Below are 18,532 nucleotides of genomic sequence, written 5' to 3'. Positions count from 1 at the left end.
TACCAGGAGAGGCGGTCCCGTAGGTACGAGGGTCCGAGGCCGTATAGGGCTTTAAAGGTTAAAACCAGCACCTTAAACCTGACCCTGTACTCCACTGGGAGCCAGTGCAGCTGATATAGCACCGGGTGAATGTGATCCCGCGGCGATGACCCCATAAGGAGTCTTGCCGCAACATTCTGGAGTTTCTGGGTCAGCCTCAAGGGAAGGCCCTCCCAAATAACATCCAGAAGTTTGTGGTGGTGATAAGATGCCATATTCCCTCCCAAAAAATCCACCAACACACTTGGTTCTGCCTCACCTGTTCCTGGCTCCTGCTCCATGGCTGGTGGTGGGCAAGTGGAAGTACCCCGAGATGTACATTTGACTGGCTCCTCGCAACTCTGGCTGCAGCCCGAGCCGTTGCTGTCTGGATCCGAGAGCTCCTCTGTTTCTGTCGGCACCTCTTCCCCTGCTCCAGATAAGCCACTCCAGCTCCTTCGGATCCTTGGGGCCGAACTAGCGGGTGCCGCCGGCTGCCCTCCAAAGGAAATGGAGCGGGCGACGTGGGAGGAGGAGGGCGAGCGCTGGGCCTGAACCCGCCGTTGCTGCCAGCTGGCTCGCCGGGAGTCTTGGGAGCGGGCACTCTGGAAAGCCGAGTCGCAGGAGTCCGAGCCGTTGGGGTCCTCGCCCAGGCTGCAGGCCCGAGAGCAGAAGATCTGGCCCTGCTTGGGCAGGAAAGGCTTCCCCAGCAGGGGCTGGTGGCAGCGGGAGCAGCTGAAGCAAGCATCTGTGGCATGCCAGTGCTGGCCCTCGAAGGTCATCTGGCCCTGGTCAATGCCTGCAGGGAAAGGAAAAGGCCAGACCAGGGGACAGGTCAGTGCTTCATTACTACACAAGCACACAATGAAGATCTGGGGACAGGGTGGCTACAAATCAATGATTAAAAAAAATAAAAACAAAATCGTATTTTTTTTATTTACATCAGTTTTTTTAAAAAAAATCAGATTTTTTAAAATTTAAATTGGATTTTTAAAATAAAATGCTTTTGGAGGGAAAATCTTTCTAAAGAAAGTTTTCCATTTAAGTTACATTATAGTCCAAAGGCTATTCATCAGGAAATAAGGATTTGTTTTAAGTTTTTCATGTGTGCTAAAACTCAGTTCAAGTTTTTTTAAAAAAACCACAAACATTTAACCACATCGGTCAACAAATATGGATACATATGCTATAATGTTATTGTTTTAGTTCAATAAATTGTTATTAAGGAAATGATTATTCTTCTCCTTCCAATAAAGTACAGCAGAAAGGTTGTCCAAATATAAACAGTTAACTTATTAAACCTCACAATAATTTCATAATTATCTGTCTATATATTTCTAATAGTATATCCAAATCAGTAATTTTGGATATAACTGTAAAAACTACTCTGAAAATTTATTATTCCAAAAATCAAACCTTCATCTGCTTGTAAATATTAAGATTATACCAGAAAGAATGAATCTTTCTGTAATTTTTTTTTTAAAATCAAGTCTTACTGACTAGTGATTTAAATGGTGATTTAAATTGATTTGATTTAAATCAAATCTGCCCTATCTGGGGATCATGTCATGGGCTGGGAGTAAAGGTGGGTTTCGGGGGAGTACGACGGGTTTTTGCCTGCACTGGGCACCGAGAGGCAGCCACAACAATGACAAACATCGCAAGGCAAGAGGCGCCAAATTTTGGCATCTCACAGGGCGATGCTGAAATTCTAAACCCCAAAGTCTGCCACTGCTGGGAGTTTTTCCCATTGCAGCTTTCCGTGGCTGCACCATAGCTGGAACTGAGTTTTTCCAACGCTAAAGAAACACTCTGCAAACACAGGGTTCAAGTTTACTGAGTCCTGGCGTGGAAACCATGTTCTGGAGACAAACCTTGTCTTCCTTCCCCATAAAGCATAAAGGTAAAGGGACCCCTGACCAGTAGGTCCAGTCATGGCCGACTCTGGGGTTGTGGCGTGCATCTCGCTTTATTGGCTGAGGGAGCTGGCGTACAGCTTGCGGGTCATGAGGCCAGCAGGACTAAGCCACTTCTGGCGAACCAGAGCAGCGCACGGAAACGCCATTTACCTTCCCGCCGGAGTGGTACCTATTTATCTACTTGCACTTTGCCGTGCTTTCGAACTGCTAGGTTAGCAGGAGCAGGGACCGAGCAACAGGAGCTCACCCCGTCGTGGGGATTCGGACCGCCGACCTTCTGATCGGCACGCCCTAGGCTCTGTGGTTTAACCCACAGCGCCACCCGCATCCCACGTGAAGCATAACCTGATCCAATTATCTGAGAATTCATAAATAGGAACCCGCAAATGGCCCCCCAGGAGAATTGCCAGGAGAACCCCCTTCCCAAACTCCCCCCTTGCCCAGTGCCCACCTCATCTATTGCCCCATTTCTTACAAAAAGTCCACCTGGAAAACTTAGTTCTGGAAGCCAAATAAACTGTGCAGAAAGCACCCGCCTATTCAAAACAGCTCTGGGCGTCCTTACCAATGTGCTCGCCACAGGCGTCACAGTACTCTGCGTAGAGGCTCTCATAACAGCGGCAGCAGTAGGGGCGGCTCTGGCGCATGATGTACCGCTGCCCGCCCAGCGCCTCCTCGCACTCGAAGCAGCAGAAATGGCGCATGTGCCAGTGGCGGCCTTCAGCCTCTGTGCATTCGTCTGCAAAGATAATCTGTTGGGCAGGGCAAGAAAGGGAGCCACAAGTCAGAGGGGAGGAGCGTAAACAGAAGGCAGACGCCTGCAGCCCTTTGTGGGGAATCCCACTCACAGGCAACACAACAACTTTGAGCAACTCAGACAAGTGAGCCAAGGGGCAAAGAGGAAAATGTGGAGGAGGGGAGCCCAACACCATTATGCCAACCAGAAAATCCCTTCTGGAACTCAAGGCAAACAGTTGCCGCCTCTTCATGAAGTAACGTCCCAGGAGAGCTATACCAAGTGCCCTTTCTGAACACGTAGAAATCTGCTCTGCCAGGGAGGTTTGGGAACCTGAAATACACACCTCTTTCCCTTTGGTTCCTCGCTGGAAGTGATTTACAATAATAAAAACGACAGGTATTTTTTTAAAAAAATCAGCATTACTAAAACCAAGAAAGAAACAGTCATAGAAATAAAAACAGACTCCAAATTCCAATGACATGATTATGATCCATCAAGGAAACAAGGGCAAAAATGACTCGAGTCTTTAAGGCTTTCCCAAAACACAAGGTTGCAGAAATGGGATGGCAGGTGTAGATACTAGCTGAGTTAAGCCAAAAAGGTTTCCCTTACTTTAAGAGTAAGAAGAGTCCTGCTGGATCAGGCCAAAGGCCCAACCTAGCAGAACCTGAGCTCAGCGGCACTCTCCCAACCTGTAACTCCCAGCTAATAGTATTCAGAGGCCAACCTCCTCTGATAATGGACATGGAACATCTGTGGATTTATCCTCCATGAATTGGTCAAAACCCCTTTTACAGCCAACACTGTAAAAAGCCATCACTACACTTTCTAGGGAGATGTAGTTCCGATTTCATGCTTTTGTGCTTTGGATTTACATTGGTTTTCATTGTAAGCCACCCAGAAATGTTGTGGAGTGGCATAAAAATGCCGTAAGTAAGTACAAAAGTGTGTGTGTGTGTGTGTGTGTGTACCCATATATATATATATATGGGTGCAAAAATACCCAGGAGGACACTTCTTCCTCTTTGCCCTTTCTCAGCTTTCCCTTCCGTCATAATAACTAATGGCATCCATGGGTGGTGAACCAGTGCCCAATTTTTGCTTTTAAAACTAAAAACTAGTCATCGCCCCACTGTCCCTCATTCAGATCTCCTGACATTCTGTGTAGTGTTACATCATTTAAAACTGAAATAGAAATTTGCTTCTTGACTCAGCAAAACTAGGTCTGGCATAAAAGCATGCGACCTGCTGCGCAATTTGGAGAAGAAATCTCAAAACGTGAGTGAGCGCATGCGTGTGTATCAGGGCTGCCAAAATTCAAAAAGTGAAAATCTGGACTGATATGGGTTGCCATACATATGGATTTTCCCAGGCATTTTAGAATAGAATAGAACAGAATTTATTATTTATACCCCACCCATCTGGCTGGGTTTCTTCCAACCAGAGTATTAAAATACAGTGGTCTGTTAAACATTAAAAGCTTCCCTAAAGAGAGCTGCCTTCAGGTGTCTTCTAAAAGTCTGGTAGTTGTTCTTCTCTTTGACATCTGGTGGGAGGGCGTTCCACAGGGCGGGTGCCACTACCGAGAAGGCCCTCTGCCTGGTTCCCTGTAGCTTTGCTTCTCGCAGCAAGGGAACCACCAGAAGGCCCTCGGCGCTGGACCTCAGTGTCCGGGCAGAACGATGGGGGTGGAGACACTCCTTCAGGTATACTGGACCGAGGCCGTTTAGGGATTTAAAGGTCAGCACCAACACTTTTTTGTTTTTTGCTGATTTCTGCCCAGACACTGCTTCTGACTGCAGTATTCTGGGTTTCTCTAGGAAATTCCAGATTTATGGCAACCCTAGTATCATCCATCCATCCAATATCCCCACCCTGTGGCCTTCAGAGTGTCTGCCACAAACCCTCACCTCATCGCAGGCCTCACATCGCGGTTTGAGGCGCTCGGCGTGGTGACGCCCACAGTAGATCTTGCCGCCCTGGTAGAAGTAGATGAGGTCAACGAGGAGCTCCCGGCAGGTGGTGCACACAAAGCACTGTGGGTGCCAGCAGGCGCCATGCCCAGCCCGGCTGGCAAAGACCGCAATGTCCCCACCACATATCTGCTTCCCGCACTGCCAAGGGAAGAGAAACCAAGAGCACTTAAGACTTACATAGCACTTTGCAAAGGGTCCAAAGCACCACACAAGCGTTATAGAAGCCACAGGCTCTCCATCTCTGCTTTAAACCCAAACTGTCCAAGGCAGTGATCACCTTTCGAGACTTTTAATTCAAGGTGCTGCTTATTCGCCAGAGTGCCATAAATCAGACCAGGCCTTAACAATGCTACTGTTTTCTCCCATATAACCCTGTGAGACTAGAGGCCTTCAGGGAAGGATATTTCCGCTTCAGAAATAAGACTCCCCGAGGCTCACGGCAGGGCCTCCTCAGGGGTGGCACCACAACTGTCACCCTCCATTAGGAGGCCACACTTCTTCTGGGGCTGCTCACAAAAACAGTTTGGTTTACACAGGAAGGGTTTTTAGGGGTTTTGAATGTCTTATGTAGATTTTTCAATTTCATTGTTCTGTATGGGACAATGACAATAAAGATATTGTATCGTATCGTAAGCTTTACGAGGGTGAGCGTGCTCTGAAATGACCTTGTTGCCGCTCTATTGATTTGTGCACAGTTTGTATTTCTAAACATTTCTTGTTTCATTTGAGAATTTTCGCTGAAATAAAAAAGAGAACAGAGCCGAGGGTTGGGATTTTTGTGTGCATTAAAAGAGTCAAGTACCTCATCTGAACACTAGATGTTGCTGTTGCCCCTCCAATGTATTTTAACTCTCCTCTTGTACCAGGAGCCAAAATTCAAAATTTCCATGTGGGAGATGCAACTCATGGCCCACATATTTCCTCTTCCAAATTTTTTAGAGACCAACCCTTCCTGTGTATCACAGAATGCAAATACAGTGGAACAGAGCTACCTTCATAACTTTCTTGGGGAATTGCCATGTGTGTGTGTGTGTGTGTGTGTGTGTGTGTGTGTGTGTGTTTGTGTGTGTGTGTACGCACACACACAAGAATCCAGGAGCCATAACACACTGCCTACTGGAGCAACTGCCAGCGTGGTGCCCTCCAGAGCATGGCTGCAACTCCCCCCTGCAACCACGCTCGCTGGGACCGATGGGAACTGTCGTCCACCAACATGAGAGGGCGAGGAAGGAGGCATGTGGCAGCAACTCTAAGGCTGGAAGGAGGCTCTCGCCAGAGGACTGTAGTAGTTGTCAGAAATGCCAGCTGCTACAATTGCCCAGGTTCACAACAAGGAGTGAATCAGAGCCATGCCAACAATTCTTATCTCTGACTTGCAGAGATGGGTGGAGAATGGAGCTCTTTACCAACACACAATGGCCCAGGAATGACCCGGAATAGAAGCAAGGGTGTGTTCTGGGATCACCCTGGAATTTGCAGCCCTTGCCAACAGATGACAACCCTGATTCAACTTCCAGTGAAGCAACCTCAGCATCGAAAGAGCAACTTATGCAAGCCCCACTCGCGTAGAATTCCCTAGAGCACCAGCACTACTGGCATGGGAAGGAACAGCATGAATCAAGAGACCAGCCTAAGTAGCGCTTGCACGCATGAACACAGAGATGCTGGCCCTGAGCACCAGGAAAGACCATTCACACCACACAAATTGGGCCTAAGTATGGACGTAGGTGGCGCTGTGGTCTAAACCACTGAGCCTTGGGCTTGCCGATCGGAAGGTTGGCGGTTCGAATCCCCACGACGGGGTGAGCTCCCGTTGCTCGGCCCCAGCTCCTGCCAACCCAGCAGTTTGAAAGCACGTCAAAGTGCAAGTAGATAAATAGGTACCACTCTGGCGGGAGGGTAAACGGCGTTTCCGTGTGCTGCTTTGGTTTGCCAGAAGCAGCTTAGTCATGCTGGTCACATGACCCGGAAAAACTGTCTGTGGACAAATGTCGGCTCCCTCGGCCAGTAAAGCGAGATGAGCGCCGCAACCCCACAGTCATTCGCAACCGGACTTAACTGTCAGGGGTCCTTTACCTTTTTATCTTTATGAATCTAATTATGAAGCTCAACTGATAAGACCTGAACTTCTGGATTCAGGTTCAGCCCAGTGGATTTAACAAGCCACCAGAGGTTTGTAATGGCTTCTACACATTGAGCTGAACCCAGAGAATCTGCTGTTGTGAGTGCTAAACTAGACGTTGGATGAAATATTTTTGTTTAGTTAACACGTTTCCCTCTAAAAACCAGTATGGGGCAGAGGAGGCCACAATTTGATGAGCAAGGGTGACCGCTTCTCCCTGCTCTCCTCCCCTCGACCTGAGTATGCCATGTCTGGAGACGCCAGCTGGGCAAAGTTGACCCAGGAAGGGTTGAATCCATAGTGAGAAGTGGCAAGCAGAAAAAGGGCTAAGCAAGTTTCTCCCACCTTCTCCTCTCCAAAATCCCAGACCCTCCCTGCTGCTGCTTTCTCGATGTTCAGCAGTGGACTGGGCTGCCAGCCCCACTGGTCTTCTGCCAGATATCTAGCTTGGCTCTAAAGACTTCTCTGTGTTCAGTCTCCCAACCACTCTTCAACCCTGCCCTGCTTCTCAAACTGTGTTGACACTGGCAGTGCCAGAGTGAGGCCCAATACCTGCTCACAAATGGCTCCGGTTATGGTGACGGGGAAGAGGCGGACAGTCCCACGTCCCAGGTTTTCTCGCTTTCGTTGCTGTGAGAATAACTTCAGTTCTTTCGCTTCTTCCTCTTCCAGAGAGCTGCAGTACTGAGCCTGGGCAGAGATTTTGGGGGGAGAGGGGAGAGAAGAGTTAGTCAATGAGGGCCCAAAGCAACACTGTCAAGATGTCTTCTCGTCTTTGGGGCAGGGTGTCTGCTGCTGTTCCAGAGGCGCTTTGCCTATGTCCCCAAAGGGAGCCCCCAAAGAAAAAGACATGTTGTAATTAAAACCAAGACCAAAAAAAGAGGACTCAGCTGCTCAGCTCTCACTCTGGTTCCAGGCCTGGGGCACAAAGATCAAAGGCGGCGGCAACAAGTAGAGCCACACAGCCCTGCAGCCAGGCAGTGACCTGAGGGAAGGTGAAACTTTATAAGAAGGAAAATAAATAAAATGTTTGCCCTGCAAGGATGAAACCGCACAGCACGTCAAAGCGGGAAAGAGATGTCAGTGCATATCTGAAGGATCTGAAGGTCTTTTTCTAGACTATGTCTTAACACAGAGAATTCACCGCGGTTACCCATACAATCTGCAAATGGAGGTGGGTGGGATTCAGATAGTGCTGCCTCCACCATCAAAACTGTCCCTGGAAAATCGTATTTTTCCTTGCACTGAAGCTGCAAATTGCTAAGAAAACACAATTTGCCCCTTTTGGAATGATACTGTTATTATTTGCAAAGCACCACTGACGTAACACGGTGATTTACAGAGTTAACATTAAGAAGCAAGGCAGGGCTCTGCTCCGATGGGCTTACCATCTTAACTACTGTACAGCATCTAATGGTGTCTGTGACACAGCAGCAGGAGAATGGTGCAAGTCAATCCCTACTCTCTCAGCGCCATTTTGAAATGCCTGTCTTCTTTCCCATTCCCATTCCCAAGTGCAGATTGTGATAGAGTTCACCTTCAGCTTTTGACAATGACAGGGTTTTTTTTTTTTTTTTTTTGAGGGGGGCGGGAGAGCTTCTGAACTTGACTCTTCGCTTATGTCCCCCTAACAGCCATCGCCTCAATCACAGGTTGTGTCCTACTTTTTGAAACCCAAACTTGGTTTTTAGTCCCCGTTTAAAAATGTGGTGAGATTCAAACTGGGAACTCTAGGCCAGGTCCTGGAGGTAAATAAACTACAGAGGCCACCTTAACCCACCCTCCCTCCCTCCATTCCTTCCATCCTGATTGGCTACCAATGGACAGACGTGGGACAACGCCTATAGAAACCTCTTGGGTTGCACAGCGCTGCAGTTCCCATCAAATGCTGGCCTACCTGTCTCGTCCTTGCCCCGCCCTCCTTCCCCACCTGGGGGACCCACCAGGTACTCAGCCTTGGGCTCCAGCCAACCATTGCCCCAGGACAAGGCCCACCATTGGAATGGCAGCCCAGCTTTGTTAACCTGGCACCTGTGGGATGAGGACTGCAGTCCTTGCCTGGCACTAGCCGGCCTTCCCAAAATCCCTTGGCAAAGGGCCATGTTGTTTTATAGCTCCCTGAATGAGGAAATCACTACTGTACCCTTGTTTCCAGAATGCTGAATGGCATCATCGGGCGTCTTCCAGCCCTCTCATTACAAGGGAGGATAAACCGCAGTCCCCACAGCTGGTTTCTCTAATACTAATCAGGATCTTTATCTGATCCTTTCCCCCCTCCCCATCATCATCATCTTGGGAAGGTTCGAGCGCCCTAATCTTTTTCAATCTCTTCCAGTTCCCTCATCTCCCTGTGTTTGCCAGCCTTGTTCCTTTGGTTTCAGAGAAAGGACCCACAAAGTGGGGGGAAGCAAAAGCGAGGTCTATACAGGGTGGAGAGGGCACAGGCCTCCAAAGACGCCATTTTTGTAGGAGTCAGGTGCCTCTTTGCTGCGAAATAATCCCAGCGCCACCCTTATCAGAACTTCCAATATGAACGAGAAGTGGTTTTCTAGCGTAACACCAAATACAGAGGATTTTCACCTCAGAGTCGCCAAAGGATAGCAATGCCACTCCACGCCCGTAGGAATCATGCCCAGTGGCAGCTTTCTTACCAGAAGTTCAGGTGCCAACGTTTTCCTCTTACCTCTACAAATCTCACAGAGTCCTAAAGTTTAAGGTGTTTCTGCGTTTTGTGTGTCTACACCAGGGATGGGGAACCTGCAACCCTCCAGATGTTGTTGGATTACCACAGGGGTTGGCAAGGTTTACCTCGCCTGGGCCGGTTCACTCCAGTGGAGATCCCTCTGTGGGCCGGATTGTGTGTGTGTGTGTTAGCGCGCGTCTGCGATTTCCGGTGTCTGGGCATGCGCAGACAAGATTTCTGGCACCACAGAAGCGAGTCCCCGCGCCACGTTGGTTTAGTGCAGCGTGAGGGGACTTACCGAGTGGGCAGCTCGTGGGCCGGTTAAACAACCTCTGTGGGCCGCTTGTGGCCCATGGGCCTTAGGTTGCCTACCCCAGATTACAACCCCCATCATCCCTGGCTATCAGCGATGCTGGTTGGGATTGATGGAGGGCACCACAGACTCCTCACCACTGATGTAAACGGAGAACCATCCACTCACAAGGTGAAGCCACATCAACAGCACCAGGCAGCCTATCAAATCCATACAACTAATTGACAGAGCACCAGTTCCTGATAACAAGCAAGTATAAAGAGAGCCCAAGCCTGCCCATGCCTGGTGGTTTGAATACAAGCACAATGGAGAAAAGGAGACCATCTTCCAGTATCTAAAGGGCTGCCACATGGAAGATGCAGCAAGCTTGTTTTCTGCTCCTCTGGAGGCCAGGACTCGAACTCATGGCTTCAAGTTACAAGAAAAGAGATTCTGGCTAAAAATCAGGAAAAACTTTCTGACGGTAAGAGTTGTTTGACAGTGGAACGGACTCCCACGAAAGTTGGCAGACTCTCCTTCCTTGGAGATTTTTAAGCAGAGGTTGGATGGCCACCTGTCAGGGATGTTTTAGCTGAGATTCCTGTATTGCAGGGGGTTGGACTAGATGGCCTTTGGGGGGTCCCTTGCCACTCTACAATTCACCCAAGCAACCCAACACACGTGTGCCCATAATATCACAAAAAGAGCCAGGTTCAGACCCCAGGCTCCTGGCAAGCGAAAAGAGAGGATACAAATAAAATAAAAACGAAAGCCTGTGCAAACAGCATTTTACATTTCCAGTCAGTTAATGGCCACTACACACCATCTGTCCCCATCATAAGCCAGCCCTTCCCCATGCCTGTGGGGAAAGTGTTTTGCTGGCGACATCCTTGGCCGTGCATTGTGCAGACCTGGCCTAGCAATTTCCAGCAAGGAGGCTGGGAAATGGCATTGTGCTGCGCCTCTCCTTTGGAGAGCACTTAGCCTAATCATTAATCCAGCCCCCTGGGAGCAACAGACAAGAGCCTTGTGAATGGGAAGGGCAAAGGTATTTAGCACAGCAACCTTCATCCGATTACAATCTGAAGTGGAGGAGACCCCCCAGGCCACAGATCTCCCCCCTTCACTCTCCCCCCCCCCCCCCCCGCATACATACATACAATCAGCGCTGGGAATGCTCAGCAGCCCTGTTCAAGTGTGGAAACTGTTTCCCCTCCTAAGACATGGGTAGGCAAACTAAGGCCCGGGGGCCGGATCCGGCCCAATCGCCTTCTAAAGCCGGCCCACGGATGGTCCGGGAATCAGTGTGTTTTTACATGAGTAGAATGTGTGCTTTTATTTTAAATGCATCTCTGGGTTATTTGAGGGGCATAGGAATTCGTTTATTTATTTATTTTCAAAATATAGTCCGGCCCCCCACAAGGTCTGAGGGTCAGTGGGCCAGCCCCCTGCTGAAAATGTTTGCTGACCCCTGAAGACCTCTACTTTTCATTAAACATTTCTAGCCCTTATTGAGATGTAGTATGTGAACCACGCTTCGTGAAAAGGGTCCAAAGTGAGGGGGCAAGGGCTGGGGAGGGAACACATCTGTGTGACTTGCATGGTTTTTACCTTCTGAAAAGTTCAAATTCCCCTTGATGAAAGATCTGGATTACCTTGGTGAATAATTTTTAAAAAGGAAAGCGGTGGGGAAACAGACTACATGAAGTGCTGTGCATTAATTAGCAGAACACACACTACCCGTTTGGAGAAGAATGCCTGCTTTTTTCTACCCTGATTATCAGCCTGTCACACACAGAGAGATTAATCCCAGTAGTGCAGATCGCAAACAGAGAGTGAGAGGGAACACATTGCCTGCAGAGCAGATACCTGCTGATGACTGAAAGCAAGAGAACAAAAGCCACACACAGAAAGTGAGAAGGCAAAAAATATATAAAAAATAAAAATCCCCACCTCAAGCAAGCAAGCAAAACAAACACAACCAGCCTGGGGAAATTCCTTTCCAATTCTATAGCTGGCAATGGCTAAACCTGCTGCCCTCCAGATATCTTGCTGGACTCCAATTCCTATCAGCCCCGGCCAGTATAGTCCAGGGATGATGGGAATTGTAGTCTAGCAACATACAGAAGGTAACTAGTTTCCCACCTCTGTGGGCCCTTGGTTTGCATGAAAGGATCTATAAACTCCCCCCTGCCAAACGGATGGCAAGCCCAAGTTGGGGAAAGGAGGGCGGGGGGGGGGGGAAATCTCTAAAAATGAAGTTTGGAAAGGGAAGTAGGACTGTTTATTATTATTATTATTATTATTATTATTATTATTATTATTATCATCATCATCATTTATTTCATGAAATTTATATACCATTTGATTGTAAAAAATCAACATACCACCCCCAAAGCATTTTATAAAAAGATAAAAGCAAGGAAAAATTACAACAATACTTTAAAAACATACCAAAGGTTAAAATTCTAAAATATGTTAAAATTCACATCAGCATTTCAAAGCAGCTGGTAAAAAGGTAAAGGACCCCTGACAGTTAAGTCCAGTCGCGAACGACTCTGGGGTTGCGGCGCTCATCTCGCTTTAGTGGCCGAGGGAGCTGGTGTTTGTCCGCAGACAGTTTTTCCAGCTCATGTGGCCAGCATGACTAAGCCGCTTCTGGCTCAATGGAACACTGAAACCAGAGGAGCACATGGAAATGCCATTTTCCTTCCCGCCGGAGCAGCACCTATTTATCTGCTTGCACTTTGACGTGCTTTTGAACTGCTAGGTTGGCAGGAGCAGGGACCAAGCAACGAGAGCTCACTCCGTCGTGGGGATTCGAACCGCCGACCTTCTGATCGGCAAGCCCAAGAGGCTCAGTGCCACCTTGCGTAGGCTTGCCTAAATAAGGATGTTTTTAGCAGGCGCTGCCACACTAAAAAGATCAAATTCTCACAAACACGGAACGGGTATTAATGTGGCACCTGTAGGATAAGAAGTTCAAAAGCAATAGGTGTGGGGAGACAAGCACCCCCACATGTATTCCCTAACATGTGAGGGAGAAGTGTGCCAAACCCCTAGACTAGCCCAGCCTGCAGCCCCCACCTATCCAGCAGTCCCACATACAACATTAATAATAAAGGACGGTACATGTGGAAGCCTCTTCCTTGTGATTAGGAACCCTGGGCTGCTAATGGAAGCATTTTGCAAAGTTGCTCTATAGAGTGGAAACTGGAACATGTCCAGAGGAGGGCAACCAAAATGGTCAAAGGCCTGGAAACGATGCCTTATGAGGAACGGCTAAGGGAGCTGGGCATGTTTAGCCTGGAGAAGAGGAGGTTAAGGGGTAATATGATAGCCATGTTCAAATATATAAAAGGATGTCACATGGAGGAGGGAGAAAGGTTGTTTTCTGCTGCTCCAGAGAAGCGGACACGGAGCAATGGATCCAAACTACAAGAAAGAAGATTCCACCTAAACATTAGGAAGAACTTCCTGACAGTAAGAGCTGTTCGACAGTGGAATTTGCTGCCAAGGAGTGTGGTGGAGTCTCCTTCTTTGGAGGTCTTTAAGCTTCTTTGGAGGTCTTTAAGCAGAGGCTTGACAACCATATGTCAGGAGTGCTCTGATGGTGTTTCCTGCTTGGCAGGGGGTTGGACTCGATGGCCCTTGTGGTCTCTTCCAACTCTATGATTCTATGATTCTATGATTCTAAGGCTTAAGGTTTGGACTTGAAACAGCCCCTAGGGGGATTTTCTACAGCCGTGGGGCAGCCACCAAGGGTGACTCTGTACACGCCCTTGCTGTTCAAACGCAGTACCTGGATTGTGACAGTCACAAAGGTGCTCTCATTAGATCTGAAAAGGCAAAGATGAAAAGCAGAGAAAGCAGTTTCTGAGGTATGCAGGCCTGAAGGCCATAAGGGCTTTATAAATCAAAAGTCGCATACAGAATTGAGTCCTGAAAGTCATGTGAAGCCGATGCAGACATTGAGCCCTAACTGATGTGCTCCCAGCAATTTGCCCCAGCCAGGAATTTGCACGGAGACCTCCAGGCAGTCATCAAGGGCAGCCCCACATAGGAGGGCACTGCCGCCTTTGAATGAATGAATGAACAAACAAACGAACAAAGGAATGAATGAGAGTTGCCAGCTCCTAGTCGAAGAAAATGAATGTTAATTTAAAACAAAAAAGTCTACCCTGCTTTTCTACTGTACAGTATGGGGAAGTTTTTAACATTCTATTATGTTTTTGTATATGCTGGAAGCCGCCCAGAGTGGCTGGGACAACCCAGGCAGGTGGGCGGAGTACAAATAATAAAATGATTATTAAAAAATATATCATTATCAATGCACTCAAAGCGATTAATAAACACACTAAACCAGCAATAAGGAAACAGCAGACACAGAGAGAAAATCTGCAACAAATACGTGTCTGAAGAAAACTTTCCAAAACCCACCTCACAAACAGAAAGAAAGGGAGCCTTTTGGATCTCTCCAGGGAGGGAATTCCATAAATGTGAGGCAAAAACACCAAAAAGGCCCTGTCCCTAGTGCCTGCCAGCTGTATTTCTAAAAGTAGTGGACTAACAGCAGGGCCTCAGTTGCAGCCTTCAATGACGGAGCTTCCAAAACGTACATCTGGTCACCGCCCACAGGGTTACCCGTAATCAACCTGTTGGCCTACAGATGTTGTTTGACTACAATGCCCATCATCCTCAGCCAGCACTGGATGGGACTGACGAGAGTCGTCGTTTGACCCCAGTTTACAGCATCCTTTTGAATTCTGCTGCAAAATCTGTACAGTGGTACCTCAGGTTACAGATGCTTCAGGTTACAGACTCTGCTAACCCAGAAATAGTACCTCAGGTTAAGAACTTTGCTTCAGGATGAGAACAGAAATTGTGTGGCGGTGGCACAGTGGCAGCAGGAGGCCCCATTAGCTAAAGTGGTGCTTCAGGTTAAGAGCAGTTTCAGGTTAAGAACAAACCTCCAGAACGAATTAAGTTCTTAACCCGAGGTACTGCCAATACGACCCCTCTGAGCTCGCAAGCACACCCATTCCCTCTTAAATCATCCTGTTCCTTCTCAGTGTGGAATAATAAAATGCCTTCTCACCTCGCTGTCATGGGGGGGAAGCTGGTGGAGTAGCTGGCGAATGCGGTACCTTTCCCCAGGGCTGTTGACGTAGGGGACTTTGTCCTCTGGGAGGCAGCTGAAGAACTGATAGACCTGGAGGTAAAGAGAGCCATTAGTGGGTCAAATAGGGGAGACCAAAAGTGAGGCTCACAAGGGCTAGAGTTCTGCTGCCCAGCAGCCCAAGCAGAGGCCTTCTGCTCCGTCTCCAAGTTTTCCAGGAGTCCAAGGAAGGCAAGTTCTTTACAGGAATGTTCAAAATGTGGAAGCGAATTTGGATTGATGCGGTGATCTCCTTCAGGCTACATCAGGCATGGCCAAACTTGGCCCTCCAGCTGTTTTGGAACTACAACTTCCATCATCCCTAGCTAATAGGACCAGTAGTCAGGGATAATGGGAACTGTAGTCCCAAAACAGCTGGAGGGCCAAGTTTGGCCATGCCTGGGCTACATTCATACCACATGTTTAAAGCAAAATGATGCCCCTTTAAACAGCCATGGCTTCCCCCCAAAGGATCCTGGGAAGTGTAGTTTGCTAAGGGTACTGACAGTTGTTAGAAGATGCCCTACTGCCCTCACAGAGGCACAGTTCCAGGGGTGGTTTAACTATCAGTCCTTCTTCACAGGGAACTCTGGGAATTGTAGCTCTATAAGGAGAACGGGACTCCTAGCAACTCTCCAAACAGTGCACAGGGAGAGCTACTCAGGCGCACGGGATAGAGACCACTCTGAGCTCATAAGCTCAGCGCATGGCCTCCGAAAAAGCACTCTCTCTTGGTCAACATGCCCCATGGGTTCTCCTGATAATCAAGAAGATAAGCAGGGTAAACACCGTATACAATGAAAGCAATGGAAAGTCTTAAAGAAATGTTTCACAGTAATCAGCTTAAAACAAGAGCTGTGCTAATCAGATTACAGCCTGGCCTTGCTGAAGTGATCAGATTTCACAACACACCCCCTACAAAAAAGGCAGCAACTGGTTTGTAATTAAATCGACACCGCCTCTTTTTAAAAACTTCCTACCATTTTGTTCTGAACAATCCTCAACTTTATTAAGGTAAAGATCAGACCAAATGACTTCCTTTAAAATAAAAAGTGCACCGATTATCCTAGCCTGAAAAATTTAGAACATCAGTTGACCGAATAAATTGCTTCTGAAATTTAGAATATCAGTTGATCCACTGATTTCAATGGGACCTAAGTACAACTAAATGAATCTGCAATTCGGTGCTCACTCACCTGAGAGTACATCCCCATTGAATTCAATGGGGCACACTTCTGAATACACTCCTATGGGGTTGCACTGCTAGTCTAGATCCAACCCAATGTCATCTTTGCTCTGGGGATGAGTGGAGGGACTGAATTTGCATCTTACAGAAGTAGTTTTTCTCCTCACTAGAAATGTGTCCCTGAATGCATTCTATGCATTCTATTAGTCCCCCTTCTCAATACACAAAAATTGCTGCCATTCACTATTATGGGTTAGTCAGAGAAGGAAAACACTTGCGACAAAAGGAAAAAACAACCCTTCATATGTTTATTTGGAACATTTATATACTGCTTTTCAACAATGAGCTCTCAGTGAAAAATTCTTACCCTTTGCAAGATAGAGGCTTGTATCCAATGTAGCCATTCTTTCAGTGCAACAGGACTTCACTCCCACTGTGAGCCCCCTAAATCTCTTCTGGGGGTTCCCTTCCAGCCCCCCAGAGCAGATTTGAGGAGGGTCCAGGGTGTGTGTGGTGGGAGAAGAAGTGGGGAAAGTCTCGTTGCACTAGTGGGAATCCTTGCACTGACAGGTCAAGGGATTTTGATCCCCCACACAGCCCATCATAGTTCGCACGTCACAGTAAGCCAGGAATAATCCACGGCTTATTGTCTACGTGAATTGCACCTGCCTTTCTCCTTACTGCTTGTGATGGAAGGAAACAAACCAAGATCCCTGGCTTAGCATTACATCTGAACTAGAAATTGTGGTTTGCTTTGTCCCAACGAACTATGATCTGTACTGAAGATTTGCTCCAGTTTATTGATTGTCGTTTGTTGATATGAAACAGACCACAATCCTTGGTTGGGCTTAATTGTTTTCTCTGGATGCGAGCAAAGAAGAGATAAACAGTCCAGGTAGGTGCATTACAGTAAACCATTCACTGATTTACCATGACGTGTGAACATGTTCATAATGATTAGTATTTGCTAGTTACAGATAGGTAGCCGTGTTGGTCTGCCATAGTCAAAATAAAAAAATTCCTTCCAGTAGCACCTTAAAGACCAACTAAGTTAGTTCTTGGTATGAGCTTTCGTGTGCATGCACGAAGTGCATGCGTATCTGAAGAAGTGTGCATGCACACGAAAGCTCATACCAAGAAATAACTTAGTTGGTCTTTAAGGTGCTACTGGAAGGAATTTTTTTAGTATTTGCTAGTTATTAATGGCCCTAACTTACTAATGTCTGTTCATTTCAGTGGGTCTACGCTGAGCAAAAGCTCCTCGGTTCCATTCCCCACGCGGTCAAAAAAATGCACTGGTTGACTTTAAGGAGATTAGACAAGTTGGATGTTATTACAGAGTACAGTGGTACCTCGGGATGCGAATGGGATCCGTTCTGGAGCCCCGTTCACATCCTGAAGCGAACGCAACCCGCATCTGCACATCTGTGGGTCATGTTTCACTGCTTCTGCGCATGCACATGACGTCATTTTGATCATCTGCGCATGCACGCGCGGCGAAACTCGGAAGTAGCACGCTCCGTTACTTCCAGGTCACCGCGGAGTGCAACCCGAAAATACTTAAATTGAAGCACATTTATCCTGAGGTATGACTGTAAGAGTTTTAAATAAGTTTTTTAAGCTGATAGACGGAGAATGGGAAGTCTGTTCTTTTTCTTTCTTTTAGTTTTTCTGTTTAAAAATGCTTGATATTTGATGTTATTTCTGTATATTGCTTTTTTCCCCGAGCTTTAATAAAAAATAGCTTTTGGGGGAGAAAGTTCTCTGGGTGACTTTGGGCCAGTCATCATCTCTCAGCCTAGCCTACCTAACAGGGTTATTGTGAGGGTGAACTTGAGGGTAAGGATTTATGCTGCCGAAGGTAGGCGATAAATATATAGCGAATGTCCTTCCCAAGTGCTTCCCTGACTGCACTTTCCTTTTCACCTGTTAATAAGGGAAGGGGGTTCTCCCTCCGTTCAGTTATATGAAATGAGGGGAAAGGGGTGGGGCGATTCCCCCTCCCTCTCCAGACCAAATGACCCTGAAATGTCTTGAGTGGGTGGACAGAGGACTGGGCTCTCCCTAGAAGATTTTCCTGGTTAACCTGGAGCCTGTGGAAGTCTACCCTCCAGGGCAGCTGCCTGCACTCCCTACCAGGTCGAATTGGCTCCTGTCTGGCGGAGCATCTAATTTAACTCCTTCAGGAGAACGGGAATCCTGGATCCCATAGGCCAGCGTTTGTGTCTCGGTGTGGTTATTTACTATAGTCATCAGCCTCTGCTTTCCCCTCCCCCTTCTAACAACCAGCCTTAATAACACAAAGAGAACAGCTTGTAGTTTAAAGGGTATTATTATAATCTTAGATTATCATGACGTGGCCAAGGGTGTAGCAAGGCTTCTGGGTCAGAAAGGCCCAGAGGGGTTCATCAGAACTGCCTCCTCTTGACTTAGCAGGGC

The 18,532-nt window shown here is 47.6% G+C and overlaps 1 protein-coding gene across 2 annotated transcripts in view; it reads right to left on the bottom strand.

The window, feature by feature from the left end:
* PRICKLE3 (prickle planar cell polarity protein 3) overlaps positions 1-18,532 on the bottom strand; it is a 41,071-nt gene that overhangs the window by 2,395 nt on the left and 20,144 nt on the right. For both annotated transcript variants that reach the window (XM_083482993.1, XM_083482994.1), the window contains exons 4-8: positions 14,848-14,961; positions 7,327-7,464; positions 4,587-4,790; positions 2,503-2,689; positions 299-817 (exon numbers count right to left, since the gene is read on the bottom strand). In XM_083482993.1, coding sequence (XP_083339119.1) covers positions 299-817; positions 2,503-2,689; positions 4,587-4,790; positions 7,327-7,464; positions 14,848-14,961 — 1,162 coding nt within the window. The remainder of the gene's footprint in view (positions 1-298; positions 818-2,502; positions 2,690-4,586; positions 4,791-7,326; positions 7,465-14,847; positions 14,962-18,532) is intronic.

The sequence above is a fragment of the Podarcis liolepis genome (assembly GCF_965112155.1).
Source record: "Podarcis liolepis genome assembly, chromosome: 17".
NCBI classification, from domain to species: domain Eukaryota; kingdom Metazoa; phylum Chordata; class Lepidosauria; order Squamata; family Lacertidae; genus Podarcis; species Podarcis liolepis.
The sequence above is the reverse complement of the archived record's forward strand: the minus strand, read 5'-3'. Positions and strand labels throughout refer to the sequence as shown.